The sequence below is a fragment of the Hemitrygon akajei genome, chromosome 6, assembly GCF_048418815.1.
Source record: "Hemitrygon akajei chromosome 6, sHemAka1.3, whole genome shotgun sequence".
Taxonomy (NCBI): domain Eukaryota; kingdom Metazoa; phylum Chordata; class Chondrichthyes; order Myliobatiformes; family Dasyatidae; genus Hemitrygon; species Hemitrygon akajei.
This window is the reverse complement of record NC_133129.1, coordinates 103,940,134-103,965,770: the sequence shown is the minus strand read 5'-3', so window position 1 is coordinate 103,965,770 and position 25,637 is coordinate 103,940,134. Positions and strand designations below refer to the sequence as shown.

The 25,637-nt window shown below is 49.8% G+C and overlaps 1 protein-coding gene across 9 annotated transcripts in view; it reads right to left on the bottom strand.

The window, feature by feature from the left end:
- The window catches only part of LOC140729370 (disks large homolog 4), a 731,896-nt gene that overhangs the window by 15,341 nt on the left and 690,918 nt on the right, over nt 1-25,637 (bottom strand). For all 9 annotated transcript variants that reach the window (XM_073049034.1, XM_073049035.1, XM_073049036.1 and 6 more), the window contains 9 exons: nt 20,484-20,640; nt 15,051-15,153; nt 14,468-14,582; nt 13,366-13,542; nt 11,884-11,926; nt 7,418-7,451; nt 5,935-5,985; nt 2,260-2,361; nt 1,722-1,894 (listed from right to left, as the gene is read on the bottom strand). In XM_073049034.1, the coding sequence (XP_072905135.1) occupies nt 1,722-1,894; nt 2,260-2,361; nt 5,935-5,985; nt 7,418-7,451; nt 11,884-11,926; nt 13,366-13,542; nt 14,468-14,582; nt 15,051-15,153; nt 20,484-20,640 (955 nt within the window). The remainder of the gene's footprint in view (nt 1-1,721; nt 1,895-2,259; nt 2,362-5,934; nt 5,986-7,417; nt 7,452-11,883; nt 11,927-13,365; nt 13,543-14,467; nt 14,583-15,050; nt 15,154-20,483; nt 20,641-25,637) is intronic.

Sequence of the window (25,637 nt, the reverse complement as noted above, 5' to 3'; positions counted from 1 at the left end):
AGTTGATCAGCCATGATCTCAAAATGGCGGTGCAGGCTCGAAGGGCCGAATGGTCTACTTCTGCACCTATTGTCTATTGTCAATCTCGTCTCTTGCCTCCTTTAATAACCTGGGGTAAATCCCATCAGGCCCTGGGAACTTATCCACCTTAATACTCCTTAGGAGGCCCAACACTTCCTCCCCCCTTAACCTCTAAACTCCTTCAAATATTTGTACACTCAGCACTGATCTCCTGGTCCTCCACATCCTTTTCCTTGGCAAAGTACCTGACTCTCATTCCCTGCATCCAAACAAACGTTCCCCTCTTTATCCTTGAGTGGTCCCACCCTCTTACCTTTGATGTATGTATAGAATGCCTTGGCAGTCACCTTAATCCTTCTCGACACGGTCCCTCTGGCTTTTCTAACTCTCTTCTTTAGTTATTTTCTGTTTTTTTTTTATAATCCTCATGTACTTCATTTGATCTTGACTTCTGAAGTTTTACATACTTTTTCTTCTTGACTAAATTCATCATCTCTCTGGACATCCAAAGTTCTTTTATCTTTCCATCCCCATCCTTCCTTCTAACAGGAATATACCTTTCCTGTACTCTGTGCAGTTGATCTTTAAACACCTTCCATGTGTCTGATGTGGACTTGGCAGAAAAAAGATGTTCCCAATTAACACTTCTTAATGCTCTCATAATTTGCCGTCATACCACCAGGGAGTGAGGGGCATATTTTAAAGGTGATTAAAGTATTAACTGCTATGTCAGAGGTACACTTTTTTTTTGCACACAGAGGGTGCACCATGGAACGCGCTGCCAGGAGTGGTGGGAAAAGCAGATACATTTAAAAGGTTCTTAGAGAGGCACATGGATGATAGAAAAATGGATGGTCATGTAGGAGGGAATGGTTAGATTGACCTTAAAGTAGGTTAAAAGGTTGGCACGACATTCTGGGCTGGAGAGCTGCACTATGTTTTTAGTCCTGCTGGATTATCATGTAGAGTTGTGGTTTCCACACTTTAGGAAACATATGATGCACTGTAGAAGGGGTTCACCAGTGACAGTGCCTGAGCCAGAGCACCTCAGTTAGGAGGAGAGACAGGAGAGGCTTTGGCCTTTCTCCTTAGAGTGGAGGAGCTTGAGGGGAAACTGATGGAGGGAGAGATAGGGTAGATAGAAGGAAACCTTCCTTAAAGATAAAGATTGGCTTTATTTGTCATGTGTACATTGAAACAGCAAAACATGCAGTGAAATGCATCGTAATACATACAAAATGCTGGAGGAACCCAGCAGGCCAGGCAGCATCTATGGAGAATGAGTAAACAGTCAATGCTTCAGGCTGAAACCCTTCATGAGGATCTCGGCCCGAAACACCGACAGTTTACTCTTTTCCATAGATGCTGCCTGGCCTGCTGATTTCCAGCATCAGTGAAATCCATCGTCTGCGTCAATGACCAACGTAGTCCAGGGATGTGCTGGGGGCAGCCCGCAAGGGTGACCACACTTCCAACACCAACATAGCATGCCCACACTCACTAATCCTAACCATACGTTTTGGGAAGTGGGGGGGAAACCCATGCGGTCTCAGGGAGAAGGTATGAACTCCTTACAGACAGCAGCGGGAATGGAACCCGATTGCTGGTGCTGTAAAGCTAACCACCACATGACCGTGTCAGTTCTGTGGCACAGCAGCAGCTCGACCCGGTGGTGATGGTGAGTATTCCCCAGTGATTACCTGCTCCGCCACCTCACGCACCGACTGTACGCTGGTCCCATACAGGTGTGTGTTGTACTGGCCTGCCTCGATGAACCTGTGGTTCTGAATATCCTTCTCCATTTGCTCGCGAGATGCTACGAAGTGATAGTCCCGTCCATCCACCTCGTAGTCACGTTTGGTCCGGGTCGTATCTGCAGAGTGACAAGGGAGATGGGTTGGGTTCAATCCAGAGTTACCCCACTATTCCCATCAGACAGACAGCAGTTATGTTACTGGCGGCCTCACTGTGGACAGCGAGAGTAGCTACCCTCCACTCACTGCATTTTAATATATTCCTGCTGCCTTCAGGCAAAATTGCTGCACGGTTTCACTCCATTTACTGACCCTATGGAGTGGTTAGTTGCCAGAATCCCTCAACATAAGTTCATGGAAAAAGGACCTCAGTGTATGAATAGACCTTTGTGAATTTTCTCTACCCTCAGACAAAGCAAGATCTCACTGTGACACTAGCAGTTTACATATAATGGGATCAGACAGAGGCCAATGACAAACTCACGTGGAACACAGGATCCAAATTTGTCCGGGAATTCGGAGAGCAGGTCATCGTTCACCCTGTCCTTGGTGGGACCCAGAATGATGATGGGACGAGCATAATGCACTGCAGAAGGAGGACAGAGAGACTCAGTTCCCCCGACGGACATTCATCCCCTCCAGGGATCCAGTGTGCAAAGCAAACATTGACAATCCTACACACGCACACAGTACAAACCCGGCTCTACATACACTGGTTTGGAGATGGTGACTGTCCCTTTGGCTCTGAGAGTCCCTTCTGTTTCCGATACAAATCAGAACTAATGAATCATTGATATTCACCTGAGAGGGAGATGGACAACTTGTTCCTGTGCTGTATTGCTCTGTCACCCAGGGGTGTTATGTCAGTACCACCCCTCCCTCAGTATTACTCCTCCCACAGTGTGACCCTCCCTCAGTACCTTCCCTCCCACAGTGACCCTCCCTCAGTACCGCCCCTCCCACAGTGACCCTCCCTCAGTACCACCCCTCCCATAGTGTGACCCTCCCTCAGTACCACTCTTCCCACAGTGTGACACTCCCTCAGTACCACCACTCCCACAGTGTGACCCTCCCTCAGTACTTTCCCTCCCACAGTGTGACCCTCCCTCAGTACCTCCCCTCCTGCAGTGTGACCCTCCCTCAGTACCTTCCCTCCCACAGTGTGACCCTCCCTCAGTACCTTCCCTCCCAGTGTGACCCTCCTTCAGTACCTCCCCTCCCACAGTGACCCTCCCTCAGTACTTTCCCTCCCACAGTGTGACCCTCCCTCAGTACCTCCCCTCCTGCAGTGTGACCCTCCCTCAGTACCTTCCCTCCCACAGTGTGACCCTCCCTCAGTACCTTCCCTCCCAGTGTGACCCTCCTTCAGTACCTCCCCTCCCACAGTAACCCTCCCTCAGTACATCCCCTCCCACAGTGTGACCCTCCTTCAGTACCTCCCCTCCCACAGTGACCCTCCCTCAGTACCTCCCCTCCCACAGTGTGACACTCCCTCAGTACCTCCCCTCCCACAGTGACCCTCCCTCAGTACTTTCCCTCCCACAGTGTGACCCTCCCTCAGTACCTCCCCTCCCACAGTGACCCTCCCACAGTACTTTCCCTCCCACAGTGTGACCCTCCCTCAGTACCACTCCTCCCAGTGACCCTCCCTCAGTACCTCCCCTCCCACAGTGTGACCCTCCCTCAGTACCTTCCCTCCCACAGTGACCCTCCCTCAGTACTTTCCCTCACACAGTGTGACCCTCCCTCAGTACCACCCCCCACAATAACCCTCCTTCAGTACCTCCCCTCCCACAGTGACCCTCCCTCAGTACCACTCCTCCCTCAGTACCTCCCCTCCTGCAGTGTGACCCTCCCTCAGTACTTTCCCTCCCACAGTGTGACCCTCCCTCAGTACCTCCCCTCCTGCAGTGTGACCCTCCCTCAGTACTTTCCCTCACACAGTGTGACCCTCCCTCAGTACCACCCCCCACAATAACCCTCCTTCAGTACCTCCCCTCCCACAGTGACCCTCCCTCAGTACTTTCCCTCCCACAGTGTGACCCTCCCTCAGTACCTCCCCTCCCACAGTGACCCTCCCTCAGTACTTTCCCTCACACAGTGTGACCCTCCCTCAGTACCACCCCCCACAATAACCCTCCTTCAGTACCTCCCCTCCCACAGTGACCCTCCCTCAGTACCACTCCTCCCTCAGTATTACCCTGTCCACAGTGACCCTCCCTCAGTACCTCCCCTCCCACAGTGTGACCCTCCCTCAGTACCTCCCCTCCCAGTGACCCTCCCTCAGTACCACTCCTCCCAGTGACCCTCCCTCAGTACCTCCCCCCCACAGTGTGACCCTCCCTCAGTACCGCCCCTCCCACAGTGTGACCCTCCCTGAGTACCACCCCTCCCACAGTGTGACCCTCCCTCAGTACCTCCCCTCCCACAGTGTGACCCTCCCTCAGTACCACCCCCCCACAGTGACCCTCCCTCAGTACCTCCCCTCCCACAGTGTGTCCCTTCCTCAGTACGTCCCCTCCCACAGTGTGACCCTCCCTCAGTACCACCCCCCCACAGTGACCCTCCCTCAGTACCTCCCCTCCCACAGTGTGACCCTCCCTCAGTACCACCTCCCCACAATGACCCTCCCTCAGTACCTCCCCTCCCACAGTGACCCTCCCTCAGTACCACTCCTCCCTCAGTATTACCCCGTCCACAGTGACCCTCCCTCAGTACCTCCCCTCCCACAGTGTGACCCTCCCTCAGTACCACCCCCCCACAATGTGACCCTCCCTCAGTACCTCCCCACCCACAGTGAGCCTCCCTCAGTACCTCCCCTCCCACAGTGTGACCCTCCCTCAGTACCACTCCTCCCACAGTGTGACCCTCCCTCAGTAGCACCCCTCCCACAGTGACCCTCCCTCAGTACCACTCCTCCCTCAGTATTACCCCGTCCACAGTGACCCTCCCTCAGTACCTCCCCTCCCACAGTGTGACCCTCCCTCAGTACCTCCCCTCCCAGTGACCCTCCCTCAGTACCACTCCTCCCAGTGACCCTCCCTCAGTACCTCCCCTCCCACAGTGTGACCCTCCCTCAGTACCACCCCCCCCACAATGTGACCCTCCTTCAGTACCTCCCCTCCCACAGTGTGACCCTCCCTCAGTACCTCCCCTGCAAAGTGTGACCCTCCCTCAGTACCACTCCTCCCACAGTGTGACCCTCCCGCAGTAGCACCCCTCCCACAGTGTGACCCTCCCTCAGTACCACCCCCACTGTGTGACCCTCCCTCAGTACCTCCCCTCCCACAGTGTGACCCTCCCTCAGTACCACTCCTCCCTCAGTATTACCCCGTCCACAGTGACCCTCCCTCAGTACCTCCCCTCCCACAGTGTGACCCCCCTCAGTACATCCCCTCCCACAGTGTGACCCTCCCTCAGTACCTCCCCTCCCACAGTGTGACCCTCCATCAGTACATCCCCTCCCACAGTGTGACCCTCCCTCAGTACATCCCCTCCCACAGTGTGACTCTCCCTCAGTACCTCCCCTCCCACAGTGTGACCCTCCATCAGTACCACCCCTACCACGGTGTGACCCTCCTTCAGTATCACTCTCCCACAGTGTGACCCTCCCTCAGTACCACACCTCCCACAGTGTGACCCTCCCTCAGTACCTCCCCTCCCACAGTGTGACCCTCCATCAGTACCACCCCTCCCACAGTGTGACCATCCCTCAGTACCACCCCTCCCACAATGTGACCCTCCCTCAGTACCACCCCTCCCACAGTGTGACCCTCCCTCAGTACCTCCCCTCCCACAGTGTGACCCTCCATCAGTACCACTCCTCCCTCAGTATTACCCCGTCCACAGTGACCCTCCCTCAGTACCACTCCTCCCACAGTGACCCTCCCTCAGTAGCACCCCTCCCACAGTACCACCCCTCCCTCAGTACCTCCCCCTCCCACAGTACCACCCCTCCCACAGTGTGACCCTCCCTCAGTAGCACCCCTCCCATAGTGTGACCCTCCCACAGTACCACCCCTCCCTCAGTACCTCCCCCTCCCACAGTACCACCCCTCCCACAGTGTGACCCTCCCCCAGTAGCACCCCTCCCACAATGGGGCACTGTCACCAGATGCTGAGAGGCTGGAACATGAAGGGGTCAGCATCTCTCACTCACCTTCCATCTGTACAACAGCCTCGTAGCTCAAAATCCGATCGTCGCGGCTCCCTGTGGGGAAGACCACACGTTAGGGGACATGTTACACTCATCACCCAAAGCCGAGAGCACGGACCGCAGAGGCTGAGACATGGCCACTTACACACACCGGCCCCAGCTAATCCGACATGTGAGAAGGGACTGCACCGGAACGATTAACTGCAAAGAGGGAATTCCAGAGATTGGGGTGCAATCATCAACAGTTTAGCAATGGTTGGAGAGGTGAGAGAGGTAGGAATATGTATCCTGGAGAATGCAGGATCTGTTGGAGGGTCACAGTGATGGGGGGGCTGAGAGAATTGGGGATGGATGGTTCACAGACACAGAGAAGTGTGTAGGGACCGAAGTGGGTTACAGAGTCAAGGAGAAGTGTAAGTACTGGAGGAGGTTATAGAGGTGAAGAGGAGTGCAGAGACCAGAGGGGGTTAAGTGTAGGGGCCAGAGGGAATCACCGAGCTGGGAAGGGGTGTAGGCACTGGATGGGGTTACAGATTTGGGAAGGGGTGTAGGGGTCAGAGAGGGTTACAGAGATGGGGAGGGGTGTAAGGGCCAGACAGCGGTAACGATGGACGTAGGGATTACAGAGATAGGGGTGAAACAATGGAGTTAACAGTAGAAGGTGGTGTCATTGGGGCTGGAGAGCACTGGACAATGGGTGAAGGGGTCTCAGAGCAAGTATGTAGAGAGAGAGCAGAGAACAGATGCGGGCAACAGCAAGTATTTGTGCTGCCAGGGCCATATGGTGAGAGGGGATGGGCTGCTACTTAAACCCTCCTTAGCACCTAACCCCGGCCCAGCTGTGTGCTCAGGACTGGAGGGAGGCAGATCAACAGCTGAGTTGCCCCCACAGCTGAGAGCACGTCTGGATGGAGGTGAACATAGGGGTGGGATAGCATCCAAAGAAAATATGAACACTTAGGTGGACTGAAACGTGTCCCAAGGACTAATGAAGGAGCTGGAAACACTGGGGCTGCCTTTCTGTGACCTCTGGGGAGGGGTCAGGGGTGGGTGGGGGAAAGAACTGTCACTGTGTAAACAGGGAGTGGCTGCACATTCTCTTTCTTTATCAATCTAAAGTACATATATAAACAAGAGGAGAATTGTCTCAAAAATCTATATCAATAACAATTCAAATAAAAGGAAATTTACAAATTATCACAATCATACATAGAATTAATCTAATAGTATATAATAAAAAGAAAGATAATTGATTCTCCTCTTATCCATAACAAGAAGAAAAAAGATAAAGAAACTTTTATAATTGAAATGTACATCAAAAAAACCCCAAAACACAAAAAAAACACTAAAAAAAAGAAAAAGAGAAAAAAAACTGGGCAGTTCATCTTGAGAGTAAAAGCAGGAAAAAAGGAAAAACTTTCTGATCAAATTCAAAACTTCAAAAAGGAAGGGCCATGGCTGCACATTCTCAACCTAAGCAGCTCACCTTGTAGACCCACGTCTCCAACACCAGGAATGTCCTGGGCAGCAGAAAGGAAGCAGAGAGTTCATTAGAAGAGGCAAATCATAAACACAAGAGATTCTGCAGATGCTGGGAATTCAGAGTAACACACCCAATGTGCTGGATGAACTCAGCAGGCCAGACAGCATCTATGGAGAGGAACAAAGAGTCGCCACTTTGGGCCAAGGCCCTTCATCAGGTCTGGAAAAGAATGGTGCAGAAGCCAGAATAATAGGGTGGGGGGGGGAGGGAGAGGAGTACAAGCTGGCAGGTGATAGGTGAGGTGTGTTGGGTAGAGGTGATGAAGTGAGTGGCTGGCAGGGGATCAGTGGAAGAGGTAAAGGACTGAAGAAGAACATACACTAAAAGCTGGAGGAACTCAGCACGACAGGAGGCACCTATGGAGGAGAACAAACAGTCACCATTTGGGCCAAGACCTTTCATTAAGCTGAAGGAGGAATCTGATAGAAGAGGACAGTGGACCATAGAAGAAAGGGGAGGTTGAGAGGCAGCAGAGGGAGGTGATGGAGAAGAGAAGGGGTAACAGGGAGCTAGAATGGGGAATAGGAAAAGAAAGAAAGGGAAGGAGGAAGAAGTTACCAAAAGATACACAAATCTATGTTCATTCAGCAGGTTTGAGGCTACCCAGGTGGAAGATGAGGTGTTGCCCCTCCAACTCGAGTTTGGCCTCTTTATGGCAGAATGGGAATGGGAGAGTTCAAATGGGTGGCTACCATGAAATCCTGCCAGTTGTAGGGAATGGAGCAGAACTGCTAAATAAAGCATTCCCCCAGTCTATATTGGGTCTCTTCCTCCTTATGAAACATTGATTTTTTTTATTTTCCTGCATTGAAGCTACCTAACTTGTTAAGTTCCTCCAGCATGTTCTATGGGTCATTAGACGAGGACAGCTATTGTTCATCTGCCCTTCCTTCCAACAGCTGCACTCCTGGCAGGTTCTCACTGAGGAGCCACGTCCAATGTTTCCCAGCTGCCAAACTGCAAGCATCTGCTCTGGCTCACCCCAATATTCATTTGCACGCCTTGTGCTTCAGCCTGCTGAAGTCACTGCTTGGAAGTGATGCTCCCTCCGGAATCTGCATCAAGAGCATGTGAATCGGGTGGAACAGCAGGTAAGCCTCACAACCCCAAAGATCCAGGTTTGATCTCGACCTCCAGTGCTGTCTATGTGGAGTTTGTATGCTCTTCCTGTGAGCATGTGTCTTTCCCTCAGGAGCTCTGGTTCCCTCTCACATCCCAATGATGTATGTTAATTAGCTGCTGTAAATTACCCCAGCACTGAAAAAGCCCTTGGGGGTTCACTTTCACCTTAACTGCTAGAGCAACCTCATGTCCTTTTTAGCCCTCCTAATTTCCCTTTAAAGTATTCTCCTGCATTTCCTCTACTCCTCAAGTGCCTCATTTGATTCTAACCGCCTATACCTGATGAACACCACCTTTTCTTTACCAGTATCAGTATCCTTTGATAGTCAAGGCTCCATAAACCTTGCCTTTTGTGATGACAGGAACATACAGATTCTGTACTCTCAATATTTCACCTTTGATGGCCTCCCACTTACAAAGCATCCCTTTGCGAGAAACAATCTACCCAATCAACACCTGCTAGATCCCTTCCGATGCCACCAAAATTAGGCTTTCTCCATTTTAGAATCTTAAACAGACCTAGCCTTCTCCAACTATAGTCATATAGAACTACAGCACAGAAACAGGCTCTTTGGCCCATCTAGTTCATGCCAAAACTTTAAACTGCCTACTCCTTGACCTGAACTGAGACCATAGACCTTCGTACCTCTACCATCCAGACTTCACTGACATTGAAATCAAGCTCGTATGCAGCACTTGCACTGGCAGCTCGTTCCACGCTCTCACCACCCTCTGAGTGAAGAAATTTCCCCTCATGTTTCCCTTAAATATTTCAGCTTTCATCCTTAACCCATGATCTCTAGTTCTAGTCTCACTCAACCTCAGTTGAAAAAGCCTGCTTCCATTTACCCCATCTATACCCCTCATAATTTTGTATACCTTCGTCAAACCTCCTCTCAATCTTCTACGCTCTAAGGAATACAGTCCTATCCTATTCAATCTTCCCTTATAACTCAGGTCCTCCAGAGCCAGCAACATCCTTGTCTACATTTTTCTTGTAGGTAGGTGACCAAATCTGCACACATTACTCCTAATTAGGCCTCACCAATATCTTACACAACTTCAACATAACATCCCATCTCCTGTACTCAACACTTGGACTTATGAAGGCTAATATGCCAAAACCTTTCTTTACAACCCAATCTACCCTGTGACGCCACTTTCAATGGGAATACTTGTATTCCCAGATCCCTCTGTTCTACCACACTCATCAGTGCCCTACCACCCACTGTGTAAGACCTACCCTGGTTGGTCCTACTGAAATGCAAAACTTGGCACTTGTCTGCATTAAATTCCATCTGCCATTTTTCCAGCCGATGCATCTGCAAACCATGATAGCCTTTCTCGCTATGCACTACCCCCCAGTCTTGGTGTCACTGCAAATTTGCTGATCCAGTTGACCACATTATCATCATTGATACAGATGACAAACAACGAATCCAAATAAACTCTTCTTGGACTTCCAGCCAGGTACAGGCTTCAATTATAACTGATCTTTCAATGACAAACTCCGCTACCTTCATCAGGGAAGCTGAAAAGAGTGGAATTTGTCATCAAAACATTGGTTATAATCAATACCTGTAGCCGGCTGGAAGCTCAAGGAGAGTTTATTTGTCATATACGCCGGGAAAGCACTGAATCTTTTTCAGCAATGGACCCAGCCCCTATCTCTGCAGCACTCCACTAGTCCCACTCAGAGAGGCAACACTCTCTGGCTTCTCCCACAAAGCCAATGTCTAATTCTATTTACTACTTTATCTTGAATGCCAAGCAACTGATAACGTTGTCAAATGGATCAGCAAATTAATGGTTAACACCAAGATTTGAGGTGTAGTGGACAGCGAGGAAGGCTTGCTGTGGCATCTGGAGCAGCTGGAAAAATAGCGGATGGAATTTAATGCAGACCAACCTCCCGTGCTGGACCTTGTCAAATGCCTTGCTAAAGTCCACGTAAACAACATTCACTTCATCCGCTTTCCTGGTAACTTCCTCGAAATTGTTCAGACACGAGCTACCATGCTGACTCCTTAATCAGTCTACGTTTATCCAGTCCCTTAGAGTACTTTCCAATAACTCACCCACAACTGATGTCAGACTCACTGGCCTATAATTTCCTAGTTTATGCTTAGATCCTTTCTTAAAAAGCAGAACAACATTGACTTATCTTGAACCGGATGGAATTATGATCAGTAAATCCAAGTGCTCCCCTATTCTCTTCCTAGAGCGTCTGCAGTCAGACTGCTGAATCCCAAGTGCTCGATGCCAAAAAGATCAGAGTTCTTCCCCTTCAGTGAAAACTGACGAAACAGACCCAAAAGATGGATTGACTCCAGGCTCTGGCAAAGGGCCACAAGGGCCCATCATTGGAGTTGGAGATCTGTTCAACATGAAGGTCAAAACCCTAACTGGTGTAGTCCAAAATTGGAAGCCCACCCCATATATCTGTGTGTAGTTCCACAGAACGTTGTGGGCATGGTATGTCGTACTGGAAAGTGTGGCGACACTTGTAGGCGCATCATCAGGTTAGATCATAAGATAAAGGAGCAGAAGCAGTCCATTTGGCCCATCGAGTCTGCTCTGCCATTTCATCATGTCTGATCCATTTTCCCTCAGCCCCAATCTCCCACCTTCTCCCCGTATCTCTTCATGTCCTGACCAATCAAGAATCTATTAACCTCTGTCTTAAATGTACCTAATGACTTGCCCTCCTCAATCACTTGTGGCAATGAATCCCACAAATTCACTACTCCTTGGTTAAAGAAATTCCTCCTCACCTCCATTCTAAATGGACATCCCTCTACTCTGGAGCTGTGTCCTCTGGTCTTGGCACCTCCCCCCTAACATAGGAAACATCCTCTCCACATTCGATAGGCTTCAATGAGATCCCCCCCTCATTTTTTGGAATTCCAGTGAATAGAGGCTCGGAGCTATCAAACACTCCTCACATGATAACCCTAACACAAACAACACATTTCACTGTATGCTTTGATGTACAGGTGACAAATGAATCCAAACCTGTATCTGATCTTTTACCTGAAGCAGGCCCAGTGCCATTTCCCTTCTTCCCCACCCCCACAGACACAGACCGACCCAACTAAATGGTTCCAACATCAAAGGGGGGGGGGGTTTCATTCAAATCGGCAGACCCAGGAAACCGCAGATACTGGAATCTGCAACAACAAGTAAGCAGCATCGGAGGGGAGACCCTCCAATGGCAATGACCACACCCCTCATCCACCCATGCTCACCACAGGAGAAGGTCAGACTGAACCCAACACCTTCCTTACCCGTTCCTTGCCCTTTAGTCTTGGCCACTCCTTCCTCTCAACCCTGCAATTGAAATAAACAGTCATTAAAGAAAACAGTCTCCATAGAAGGGAGAGAATTTCCCTCCCACAGTGTGACCTTCCCTCAGCACTGTCCCTCCTTCAGTATCACTCCAAAGAGTGTGACCCTCCCTCATTATTGCCCCTCCCATTGTATGACTCTCTTTCCGTACCGTCACCTTTTTTTAAGGCAAATATACAAAACTTTATTCAAATACAAAAGACATGCAAAGACTAGGATTTGCAATAGAGTTGCTAAATTCAAATTACAGTTACTACCATCTATAATGCACTCAGTTCCCCAGGGAACCCACCATTCCTGGATATCCCCCACTGAACCCATAATGATCATATGCTCACTCTTCAAGGACAGCCCGGCATGAATGTAGCACCGGAAAAGGAGCAGGAGTCGGCTCGGGTAGACACTGCCTGGACTCACAAATGGCCATCTTGGCCAGGCCCAGGAGCAAGCTACAGGATAACCTCTAAGTGAGCAGACCACCCCCCCACCCCCCCGGTACTGGCTGCCCATAAACTAGGAGTGTGGGAATACCCTTCAGATATTCAAACTGGAGCTGCAACCTCTCACACTCCACGTAGACACGGTACACTGACTTCTCCCGCCCACAGAAAGGACAGGTGGACGGGCTATCAGTGAAGCTGTTCAGGAATCTATGCACGATTCTGCAAGTTCCCAATGCACAGGGGAAAACCCCTGCATGAAGAGACTTCCACTGAGAGTCTCCCTCACCACGTGATGGCCAACAGCAGGCAATGGCAATGACGTGAAACATGTGTGAGAGCTGCCCGTACAGGAACTGTCTTGCTGCTTTGCGGAATGGCACAGTGGGTATCTCCACGAGGTGACTCGTGCTGTGTGGGACTGGCTCCCACAGGAAATCTCAGGGTTTGGATCCTCTGGGACTGGCGTGTCCAGAGCCACCCTGCACCTATTGCAATGGGGTGGAAAACGGTCCCTCTCGTGGCCTGAATGCCACTCCCTGCAGGCACAGGAGCCCTTTCACTGGAGGAGACTCGAGACCCACAATACTTCCTGGTAAAAGCCTGAAGCTCTCTTCCAGGAGCTGAGTACCCTCCTGAGGGCAGTGCCACCTTGAAGGGTGCTCAGCGTTCATGTATTTCTGTAGGGTCCTGAGGCAGAGAGCTGCCAACTGGGCACGTACACACACACATGTGACTACCGCCCTTCGTAGTTGGAGGACTGAGGATCACAGCTTCCTATTGCCCAAAAGAAGTCCTCTGGGGCCTGGCGAGAAATACAAATACAGTGCCATGCGGAACAATTTTTGGTGCCTGAACTCCTCTTACCCCAAGACTCCAATGGAAGGAATGGGTCCTGATTGGTGATGAGATCAGACTCTGCTGCCCCTCCAGCTACTCGCACTCCCCCATCCCTGCAGCCCAAACAGCCGTTCGCCATACCTCCTCTTGCTGGGGATGAAACCGATCTCCTCGCTCTCTCCATCTGAGTGCACCTTGCGGGCCTGCCACCACTCCTCGTCTGAGGCGTCGATGACATGCAGGATGTCCCCAAAGTGGAAGCTGAGGGCTTGGCTGAGGAAGCCGCAGTCCTTCGTCTTGTCATAATCAAAGAGGGCTCTGTGGCAGAACCGGAGGTAAACAGAGATTACTTCAGACATGGGGCTGTGCAGTCACTGACAGGGACAACTCCTACCACTTACACAGCAGCTGGACTCTACTCCCCTCCACCCAAGCCCTATCGGGACACGGTAGATGGAATGTGTGAAGGTCAGAGGTTAGACGTATTGTTGGAGCAAGGTACAGGTTGATGAGGGAGTGATCACAGGGCAGCGCTGGGCTCCAGGACAGCTTCTAAACCCATTGTACAGACCTCTTGTACCATAAAGATGAACTCTTGATCTCCCAGTCTACCTTGGTAGTGTACCTTGATCTCAGTGATCAGAGATTAATTCACACCACTGTCCACGTGGTGTTTGTACGCTCTCCCCATGACCATGTGGGTTTCCTCTGGGTGCTCCGGTTCCAAGGTTAGGGTTAGTGAATTGTGGGCATGCTATGTTGGTGTTGGAGCTTCAGAGCTGATCCCAGCGCACCCTCGGACTGTCCAGGTCATTGATGTAAATGACACATTTCACTGTACTTGTGACAATTAAAGCTAATCTGGAAAATCTTATCTATTACCTCATACTGGCCCCGTGCCTTACTATCTGCCTGCAGTGCACTTGCTCAGTAACTGTGACACTTCATTCTGCATTCTGTCATAGCTCTTCTCTGGTACTGTCTCAGTGCTGTGAAACCAGCTGTATGGATGCCATGGTGTTTGTTATTGTCACGGATTGGCAGCTTTTGTTTGTAACAGATCCATAAGCACACCAAAGAAAATGTAGAATGAAGTGTCACAGTTATGGTAAAGTGCAGGCAGGCAACGGCCACGATGGGGCATACTGGGAGATCAAGAGTGTCAGGGATGGGGCTGAGACTGTCTGGGGGTATGGTGGATGACACTATCTGGAGAAGAAGTGGATGGGGGATTTGGTCTCACCGGATGTAGAAGACTCGTTTGTGGTTACTGCGCAGTGAGCTGGTCCCTGAGCCGATGCTGCTGTTCATCAGTTGTTCCCGCAGGTCGTGGATCTTCGCCTCAAACCGGCTGTACTCTGGCAGTGAGGAAGGAATGGTGAACACAACCAGTGGCTCAGGGACCCCCCTGGCCTTGCAGCTCCCTCATTCCACGGCACGAGTTCCCTGAGTGTCACCATCTCAGACAGTGCCGGGGAATGAGGTTGCGAGGGTAAGGACAGACCCCTCCCACACACAGCAAGGTCAAGTCATCCATCACTCTCACATACATACTCACCAATTGCCCTCCCACCACGCCACTCTCGCCCACTACTCCCAATCTTTGTCCTTCGCCTGCTGCTCATATCATGACTCTCACTCTTGGTCATATTCACCACCCTCACCTTCAGCCTTTACTCTATCCTTTGCCCTCCTACCCCAGCAGTACCCACCACTCTTGCCCTGACCCTCACCCTCACCCTCCATCCTTTGCCCCACCTCCCAGGTCATACTGTTGCATTGGCCATATTCACCACCCCGCCCCTCAGCTGTACCCTCAGCCTCACCTTCTGGCTTGTACTGAGCAATGATAGTCACGGTCTGTCCTGCGTTCTTCAGCGCGGCAGCAGCTTGCTCGTGGGTGGCGTTCCGCAGGTCCACTCCATTCACCTGCCAGTGACAAGGAGCAGAGATTGGCATTCAGAGTCCACTGGGCAGGGAGGCCATTTCGTCCCCTCCAACCACGTTCTCTCTCCCTTCAGTGCTTGCCATGTGGCAGAGAGAGGAAGATTAAAATAGTGATGCCCTTAGGTGTTAGAGATCATATTTGGGAGCACGAGGTGGATCATTGTGGGTCAGTAACTGTTCTGGAATGGTCCAGCTGCAGCTCTTTGCACCAATCACCTGCCCCTTCCCCATCACCCCGCCACACCATGTAATTCCCTCCAGCCCCTACACTCCTCGCTGCCTCTGTGACCCCCCCTTGGCCCCAACACCCCTCCCTGTCTCTGTGACCCCCCCTTGGCCCCAACACCCCTCCCTGTCTCTGTGAGCCCCTTTCCTGGCCCCAACACCCCTCCCTGTCTCTGTGACCCCCCCTTGGCCCCAACACCCCTCCCTGTCTCTGTGACCCCCCCTTGGCCCCAACACCCCTCCCTGTGTGACCCCCCCCCCGGCCTCTACACCCTTCCCTGTCTCTGTGACCCCCCCCCCCTCCCTGGCCCCAACACCCTTCCCTGTCTCTGTGACCCCCCCTTGGCCCCAACACCCCTCCCTGTCTCTGTGACCCCCCCTTGGCCCCAACACCCCTCCCTGTGTGACCCCCCCCCCGGCCTCTACACCCTTCCCTGTCTCTGTGACCCCCCCCCCCTCCCTGGCCCCAACACCCCTCCCTGTCTCTGTGACCCCCCCCCCGGCCTCTACACCCTTCCCTGTCTCTGTGACCCCCCCCCCTCCCTGGCCCCAACACCCCTCCCTGTCTCTGTGAACCCCCCCGGCCTCTACACCCTTCCCTGTCTCTGTGACCCCCCCTTGGCCCCAACACCCCTCCCTGTCTCTGTGAACCCCCCCGGCCTCTACACCCTTCCCTGTCTCTGTGACCCCCCCTTGGCCCCAACACCCCTCCCTGTCTCTGTGAACCCCCCCGGCCTCTACACCCTTCCCTGTCTCTGTGACCCCCCCCCCGGCCTCTACACCCTTCCCTGTCTCTGTGACCCCCCCCCCCTCCCTGGCCCCAACACCCCTCCCTGTCTCTGTGACCCCCCGCCTCCCTGGCCCCAACACCCCTCCCTGTCTCTGTGAACCCCCCCGGCCTCTACACCCTTCCCTGTCTCTGTGACCCCCCCTTGGCCCCAACACCCCTCCCTGTCTCTGTGAATCCCCCCTCCCTGGCCCCAACACCCCTCCCTGTCTCTGTGAACCCCCCCGGCCTCTACACCCTTCCCTGTCTCTGTGACCCCCCCCCCCCTCCCTGGCCCCAACACCCCTCCCTGTCTCTGTGAACCCCCCCGGCCTCTACACCCTTCCCTGTCTCTGTGACCCCCCCTTGGCCCCAACACCCCTCCCTGTCTCTGTGAGCCCCTTTCCTGGCCCCAACACCCCTCCCTGTCTCTGTGACCCCCCCCCCCTTGGCCCCAACACCCCTCCTGTCTCTGTGACCCCCCCTTGGCCCCAACACCCCTCCCTGTCTCTGTGAGCCCCTTTCCTGGCCCCAACAGCCCTCCCTGTCTCTGTGACCCCCCCTTGGCCCCAACACCCCTCCCTGTCTCTGTGACTCCCCCTTGGCCCCAACACCCCTCCCTGTCTCTGTGAGCCCCTTTCCTGGCCCCAACAGCCCTCCCTGTCTCTGTGACTCCCCCCCCCTCCCTGGCCCCAACAGCCCTCCCTGTCTCTGTGAATCCCCCCGGCCTCTACACCCTTCCCTGTCTCTGTGACCCCCCCCCCCCTACTTGGCCCCTACACCCCTCCCTGTCTCTGCAACCCTCTCTGACCCTACATCCCTCCCTGACCAACACACCAATCTAAATGGCAGGCCACCATGGTAAAGCAGCACAATCACAGCTCAGGCCTTTCCGCAGTTTGGAGTTCATTTGTGGCAGCATCTGTAACGTTAGGAGCCTGAAAGTCCCTCCTGGGAGATGTGACGGTTTTCACTGTGTGCTCCAGTCTCCTCCCACACTCCAAAGACATACACAGTGGGTTAACTGATCTCATGATTAGGTGAGGGTTTATCGAGGGTTGCTGAGATGGTGTAACTCAAAGGGCCTGAAGGGTCATCTCTGTGCTACATTAATAAACAAACTAGCCCTACTTGCCTACACATCCCAAATGTTTCCTAACCATGTACCCGTCCAAATGTCTTTTACCTGCCTCAGCCACCTCTGGGTGAAGAAATTGCTTCTCAGATTCCTATTAAATCTCCTGTCCCCCCCACATTAAATCTATACCCTCTAGTTTTTGATTTCCCAATCCAAGAGAAGAAGGAAAATATACTCCGCATGTTCCAGGTGCATCATGGCATGGAATGGTAACTGCTCTGCCTGTAACCACAAAGAACCTCACAGCTCAGCACACCGCGGAAACATGGATCCTGTCTACACTTCATGATGCCTGTGTCCCACCCTGGGCATTCACTCTTTTCTTCCTCCCTTCCATTATGTAGAAGGTGCAAAAGCCTGACAGCTCGAACCACCAGGCTCAAGATCAGTTTCTAACCTGCGATGCAATGCTTCCCTAATCTGGTAAAATGCACAATTGACCTCACCATTACTCTTTCACCTTATTGTCTGCCTGTACTGCATAACCTGTAACTGTGACACTTCGCTCTGCATTCTCTCCTACTACCTTAATGAGATAATGTGATGAAATGATCCATATGGAAGGCACACAAAAAGAACGGTTTTTCACTCTATCTCAGTTCCTGTGACACCAATAAACCAATTTTCTAATGATTCGCTGCCCTTAGGTAATGGGATGGTAACTTTGCACACCATTCCAAGCGTATAACAGTAATAAAACCTCCCGGTAGGAGCACACCACTCCCTGCAGGTTCCCTCTAAATTGGACACTACTGGGAATGAAAGGGTTAAGGTATGAGGAGCACCTGGTGGCTTTGGGCCTATTCTTGCTGGAGTTTAGAAGAATGAGGGGAGATCTCATTGAAAACTATTGAATATTGAAAGGGCATTGTGAAGGACCAGGATAAGCATAAAACTGGGAGAGCAGGTAAAGGTGAAAAAAATAGGGGTTTTATTTACCCAAAATGTTTACAAACTCAACAGAACTGTTCTAGAGTCCAAACTTGAATCAGCTAAACAGAACAGGGTTACAACAACATAGTAAATACTCCTCAAACCAAGCATCACTCATCTCCTGACTGCGGGTTTATATTCGATGCTGGCCAGTCCATAGTAAATTGCAGGAAAGAGAAAACATTCCTCTCCTTAAAAAGATATGGCATAAATGAAGCAGCTCCAGAGAACACCCCTCTGGCTGTAGCAGAATGGCACAAACCAATTAGGCTGGTGTAATACAACTGCTCAGTCATTTGCAGATTATCAGGAGGATGGTCGGCTGCAGGACACTTTAACATGACCGGTTGATGGTGTGGCTGATAGTTGCAGCTGCTACAGACATGAAGAGGATATTTCAAATAGTGGAGGAGTCTAGGACTGGAGGGCACAGCCTCAGAATAGAAGGACATCCCTGTAGATGAGGAGGATTTTCTTTAACCAGAGGGTGGTGAATCTGTGGAATTCACTGCCATAGATAGCAGTGGAGTCCAAGTCATTGTATATATTTAAAGTGGAGGTTGATGGTTTCTTGATCAGTAAAGATGTCAAAGGTTAAGTGCAAATGTCACTCCACTCTTCAAGAAAGGAGAGAGGCAGAAGAAAGGAAGCTACAGGCCAGTTAGTCTGACCTCAGTGGTTGGGAAGATGTTGGAGACGATTATTAAGGACGAGGTCTCAGAGTACTTGGAGCCACTTGACAAAATAGGCCATAGTCAGCATGATTTCCTCAAGGGAAAATCTTGCCTGACAAATCTGTTGGAATTCTTTCAAGAAATAACAAGCAGGATAGACAAAGGAGAATCGAGTGATATTGTGTACTTGGATATTCAGAAGGCCTTTGACAAGGTGCCACACATGAGGCTGCTTAACCAGCTATGAGCCATGGTATTACAGGGAAGATACCAGCATGGATAAAGCAGTGGCCGGTGACTAGTGGTGTTCCAGACCGATTCTTTTTACATTATATTAAATGAATGGTGGAATTGATGGCTTTATTGCAAAGGTTGCTGACAATATGAAGATAGGTGGAGGGGCAGGTAGTTTTGAGGAAGTGGAGAGGTTACAGAAGGACATAAACAGATTGTGGGAATGGGCAAAGAAATGGCAGATGGAATACAGAGTCAGGAAGTGTCTGGTCATGCACTTTGGTAGAAGAAATGAAAGGGTTGACAATTTTCTAAATGGAGAGAAAATACAAAAATCTGCGGTGCATTGGTAGTCCTTGTGCAGGATTCCCTAAAGGTTCATTTGCAGGTTGAGTCTGTGGTGAAGAAGGCATTCATTTCAAGAGGACTAGAATATAAATGCAAGGATGTAATGTTGAAGCTTTATAAAGCAGTGGTGAGGCTTCACTTGGAGTTTTGTGAACAGGTTCGGGCGCCTTATCTTAGAAAGGATGTGCTGAAACTGGAGAGGGTTCAAAGGAGATTCACAAAAATGTTTCCAGGATTGAATGGCTTGTCATATTTGATGTCTCTGGGCCTGTATTCACTAGAATTCAGAAGGATGAGGGATGATCTCATTGAAACCTATCGAATGGTGATAAGAGTGGATGTGGAGAGGATGTTTCCTGTGGTCAGAGTGTTTAGGACCACAGGACACAGTTCCAAAATAGAGGGGCATCCACTTAGAACAGAGATGAAGATGAATTTCTTTAGCCAGAGAGTGGTGAATCTGTGGAATTCTTTACTGCAGGCTGCTGTGGGGGCTAAATCTTTACGTATATTTAAGGCAGAGGTTGATAGATTCTTGATTGGTCAGTGTATGAAGGGATATGAGGAGAAGGCAGGATATTGGGGTTGAGAGGAAACTTGGATCAGCCATGATGAAATGGCAGAGCAGAATCGATGGACCAAATGGCCCAATTCTGCTCCTATATCTTCTGATCTTATGGTCACAGGTAGAAAGCAGGAGAATGGGGCTAAGAGGGATAATAAATCAGCTTTGATGGAATGGTGGAGCAGACTTGATGGGCCAAATGGCCTAATTCTGCTCCTATGTCTAATTGACTTTGAAATATTTTGCTAGTTCGCCTTCAATAGTCCAGACAATGGATGTCTCTGAGTACGTCTTGGAGGCATTCTCTCCTGACAGGCAGTGCTAGTTCCAGTCGCTCATCTGGGCAATTACTGCAGAACAATAAATAAATGCCCTGCCCCTGCTGCCCATCACCCTGAGTGGAGTTAACACAGTGTAATCCCACATTACCGAGAGTATCTGGTCTCCCTTCCTGAGCTCCCCACTTAGGTCCGCTGGGCCACCGGCCAGGATGAAGGAGATGAAGATGCCCTCCCCATCTTCACCGCCCACGATGTTGAAGCCCAGGCCTGTTGAACCACGGTGGATCATCACTCTCCGAGGCTCCCTGGTAGAAGAGGTCAAAGTCAAAGGTCAAAAGTCAAAGTAACATTTAACTGGAGGAAATCAGCAGATCTTGATGAAGGGTTTTGTCTCCATGTGTCTACTGCTTATTCCTCTCCATAGCTGCTGCCTGACCTGCTGAATTCCTCCAGCATTCTGTGTGTGTTACTCTGGATTTCTAGCACCTGCAGAATCGCTTTGTGTTTAAAGCAAAACTCATTATCAAAGTGAGAGGGTCAGCAACTTTAAATTCCTTGGTTTTATCATTTCAAAAGATGTGTCTTGGGTGCAGCACATATACAGTACGTCATTACAAAGAAAGCACAGCGGCACTTCTACTTGCCTAGATATTTGAAAAGGTTCAGCATCTAGTGACAAACATCTATCGACATACAGTGGTGAGTATACCGTCTGATTGCCTGGTATGGAAACACCAAGGCCCTTGAATGGAAAAACCTACAAAAAGTATTAGATTCAGCCCAATCCATCATGGGTAAAGCCCTCCCCACCACTGAGCACGTCTTCATGAAGAGGAAAGCAGCATCCATCATCATGAGCCCTCTCCAGCCAGGCAATGCTCTCTTCTTGTTGCTGCCATCAGGAAGGAGGTACAGGAACCTCAGCATCCACGCCACCAGGTTCAGGAACAGTTATTACCCTTCAGCCATCAGACTCCTGAACCAGTGGAGATAACTTCAGTCAATTAATTCACCCCAACACTGGACTATTCCCACAGCCTATGGACTCTTCATCTCATATTCTCAATATTTATTGCTTTATCAGATTGTTTTTTCTTTTTGTATTTGCACAGTTTGTTGTCTTTTGCAAAGTAGTTGTTTGTCTGTCTTGTTATGTGTGGTCTTCCATTGATTCGATTGTGTTTATTTGTAAATACTGTGAATGCCCGCAAGAAAATAAATCTCAGGGTTGTGTGTAGTGACATATATGTATTTGCTAATAAATTTAATTTGAACTTTGTATACATCACCATCTCCTATCTTCAGATTCGCTTTCTTGCGGGCATTTACAGGGAAATAAAGAAATACAGGTATTAGAATTTACGAAAACTAGACATAACGAAACACTGATGAACAACCAAGTTCAAATTCAAGACTATGTAATGCCATTCCCAGTACACCAGTGTAAAGAACTTGTCACTGCGGATGTGATGCAGCAATAAAGACACAATAAAAAGCACAATAAACATAAATACATAAGATAGCTTAGATACACAGTTTTGCACAAAAGAAAGACAAACTGTGACAATTTTTAAAAATAATACTGAGAATATGAGTTTAGACAACTTGAATGTGAGTCTGTAGGTTGTGGAATCAGTTCAGAGTTGAGGTGAGTGAAGTTATCCACATTGGTTCAAGAGCCTGATGGTTGAAGGGTAATAACTGTTCCTGAATCTGGTGCTGTGGGACCCAAGGCTCCTGTACCTCCTGGCCAGTGGTAGCAGCGAGAAGAGAGCATTGCCTGGATGGTGGGCGGTCCCTGATGGATGCTGCTTTATTAAAAACATAGAAAACCTACAGCACAATGCTGTGCCGAACATGTACTTACTTAGAAGCTACCTAAAGTTACCCATAACCCTCTATTTTTCTAAGCTCCATGTATCTATCCAGGAGTCTCTTAAAAGACCCTATCGTATCCACCTCCACCACCGTCGCCGGTAGCCCATTCCACGCACTTACCACTCTGCATTTTTTTAAAAACTTACCCCTGACATCTCCTCTGTACCTACTTTGTATTAGCCATTCCAGTCCTGGGGAAAAAGCCTCTGACTATCCACATGATCAATGCCTCTCATCATCTTGTACACCTCTATCAGGTCACCTCTCATCCTTTGTTGCTCCAAGGGAAAAAGGCTGAGTTCACTCAAACTATTCTCATAAGGCATGCTCCCCAACCCAGGCAACATCCTTGTAAATAACCTTTGCACCCTTTCTATAGTTTCCACATCCTTCCTGTAGTGAGGTGACCAGAACTGAGCACAGTACCTCAAGTGGGGTCTGACCAGGGTCCTATATAGCTGCAACATTACCTCTCGGCTCTTAAACTCAATCCCACAGTTGATGAAGGCCAATGCACCGTAAGCCTTCTTAACTAGAGTCAACCTGCGCAGCAGCTTTGAGTGTTCTATGGACTCGGACCCCAAGATCCCTCTGATCCTCCACACTGCCAAGAGTTTTACCATTAATACTATATGCTGCCACTTCTCAGCCCAGTTTTGCATCCTATCAATGTCCCGCTGTAACCTCTGACAGCCCTCCACACTATCCACAACACCCCCAACCTTTGTGTCATCAGCAAATTTACTAATCCATCCCTCCACTTCCTCGTCCAGGTCATTTTTAAAAATCATGAAGAGAAGGAGTCCCAGAACAGATCCCTGAGGCACACCACTGGTCACCGACCTCCATGCAGAATATGACCTGTCTACAACCACTCTTTGCCTTCTGTGAGCAAGCCAATTCTGGATCCACAAAGCAATGTCTCATTGGATCCCATGCCTCCTTTATTTCTCAATAAGCCTTGCATGGGGTACCTTATCAAATGCCTTGCTAAAATCCATATACACTACATCACTGCTCTACCTTCATCATGGTGTTTAGTCACATCCTCAAAAAAATTTGATCAGGTTTGTAAGGCATGACCTGCATGACAAAGCCATGCTGACTATTCCCAATCATATTATGCCTCTCCAAATGTTCATAAATCCTGCCTCTCAGGATCTTCTCAATCAACTTACCAACCACTGAAGTAAGACTCACTGGTCTATAATTTCCTGGGCTATCTCTACTCCCTTTCTTGAATAAGGGAACAACATCTGCAACCCTCCAATCCTCTGGAACCTCCCCCAACCCCATTGATGATGCAAAGATCATTGCCAGAGGCTCAGAAATCTCCTCCCTTGCCTCCCACAATAGCCTGGGGTACATCTCATCTGATCCAGGAGACTTATCCGACTTGATGCTTTCCAAAAGCTTCAGCTCATCCTTTCTTTATATCTACATACTCAAGCATTTCAATCCACTGTAAGTCATCCCTACAATCGCCAAGATCCTTTTCCATAATGAATACTGAAGCAAAGTATTCATTAAGGACCTCTGCTATCTCCTTTGGTTCCATACACACTTTTCCACAGTCACACCTGATTGGTCCTATTCTCTCATGTCTTATCCTCTTGCTCTTCACATACTTGTCGAATTCCTTGGGGTTTTCCTTAATCCTGTCTGTCAAGGCCTTCTCATGACCTCTTCTGGCTCTCCTCATTTCATTCTTGTGCTCCCTCCTGCTAGCCTTATAATCTTCTAGATCTCTATCATTACCTAGTTTTTTGAACCTTTTGTAAGCTTTTCTTTTCTTCTTGACTAGATTTTCAATAGCCTTTGTACACCATGGTTCCTTGTCTCATTGGAACATACCTATGCAGAACACCACACAAATATCCCCTGAACATTTGCCACATTTCCACCATACATTTTCCTGAGAACATTTGTTCCCATTTTATGCTTCCAAGTTGCTGCCTGATAGCTTCATATTTCCCCTTACTCTAATTACACACTTTCCTAACTTGTCTGTTCCTATCCCTCTCCAATGCTATCATAAAGAAGATAGCATTGTGATTACTATCTCCAAAATGCTCTCCCGCTGAGAGACCCGACACCTGGCCAGGTTCATTTCCCAATACCAGATCAAGTACAGCCTCTCCTCTTGTAGGCTTATTTACATATTGTGTTAGGAAACCTTCTTGAACACACCTAACAAATTCCACCCCATCTAAACCCCTTGCTCTAGAGAGATGCCATTCAATACTTGGGAAATTAAAATCTCCCACAACAACCCTGTTATTATTACATCTTTCCAGAATCTGTCTCCCTATCTGCTCCTCGATGTCCCTGTTTCTATTGGGTGGTCTATTAAAAACACACAGTAGAGTTATTGACCCCTACCTCTTTTACCTCCCTCCCTGTTCTTTCTGGCACTCTAAATAACCATTCCTGCCCCTGAACCATCCAAGTCTCTGTAATGGCCACAACATGATAGCTCCAAGTACTGATCCATGCTCTAAGCTCATCCGCTTTGTTCATGATGCTTCTTGCATTAAAATAGACACATCTCAAACCGTTGGTCTGACCTATTGCCTGCCTATCTTCCCTCTTGCACTGTCTCAAAGCTTTCTCTATTTGTGAGCCAACAGCCCCTTCCTCTGTCTCTTTAGTTCGGTTCCCACCCCCCAATAATCCTCATTTAAACTCTCCCCAATAGCCTTAAGCAAACCTCCCCACCAGGATATTGGTCCCCCTGGGATTCAAGTGCAACCTGTCCTTTTTGTACTGGTCACTCCTGCCCCAAAAGAGGTCCCAATGATTCAGAAATCTGAATCCCTGCCCCCTGCTCCAATCCCTCAGCCATGCATTTATCCTCCACCTCACTCTATTCCTATACTCACTGTCACGTGGCACAAAGGTAGTAATCCTGAAATTATTATCTTTGAGGTCCTTCTTCTCAACTTCCTTCCTAACTCCCTGTAGACTGTTTTCAGGACCTCCTCCCTTTTCCTGCCTATGTCGTTGGTACCAATATGTACCATGACTCTAGCTGTTCACCTTCCCGTGCACGCAGTCAGAAACATCCTAGACCCTGGCACCAGGGAGGCAAACCACCATCCGCATTTCTTTCCTGCATCCAGAGAATTGCCTGTCTGACCCCCTAACTAGAGTCCCCTATTACCGCTGCCTTCTTCCTTTCCCCACCCGTCTGAGCCACAGGGCCAGACTCTGTGCCAGAGGCACGGCCACTGGTGCTTCCCCCAGGTAGGCTGTCCCCCCCAACAGTACTCAGACAGGAGTACTTATTGTTAAGGGGGGCAGCCACAGGGATACCCTCTAGTACTGCCTCTTGCCCTTCCCTCTCCTGACTGTTACCCACTTAACTGTCTCGCGAGGCCCCAGTGTGACTACTTGCCTATAACTCCTCTCTGTCACCTCCTCA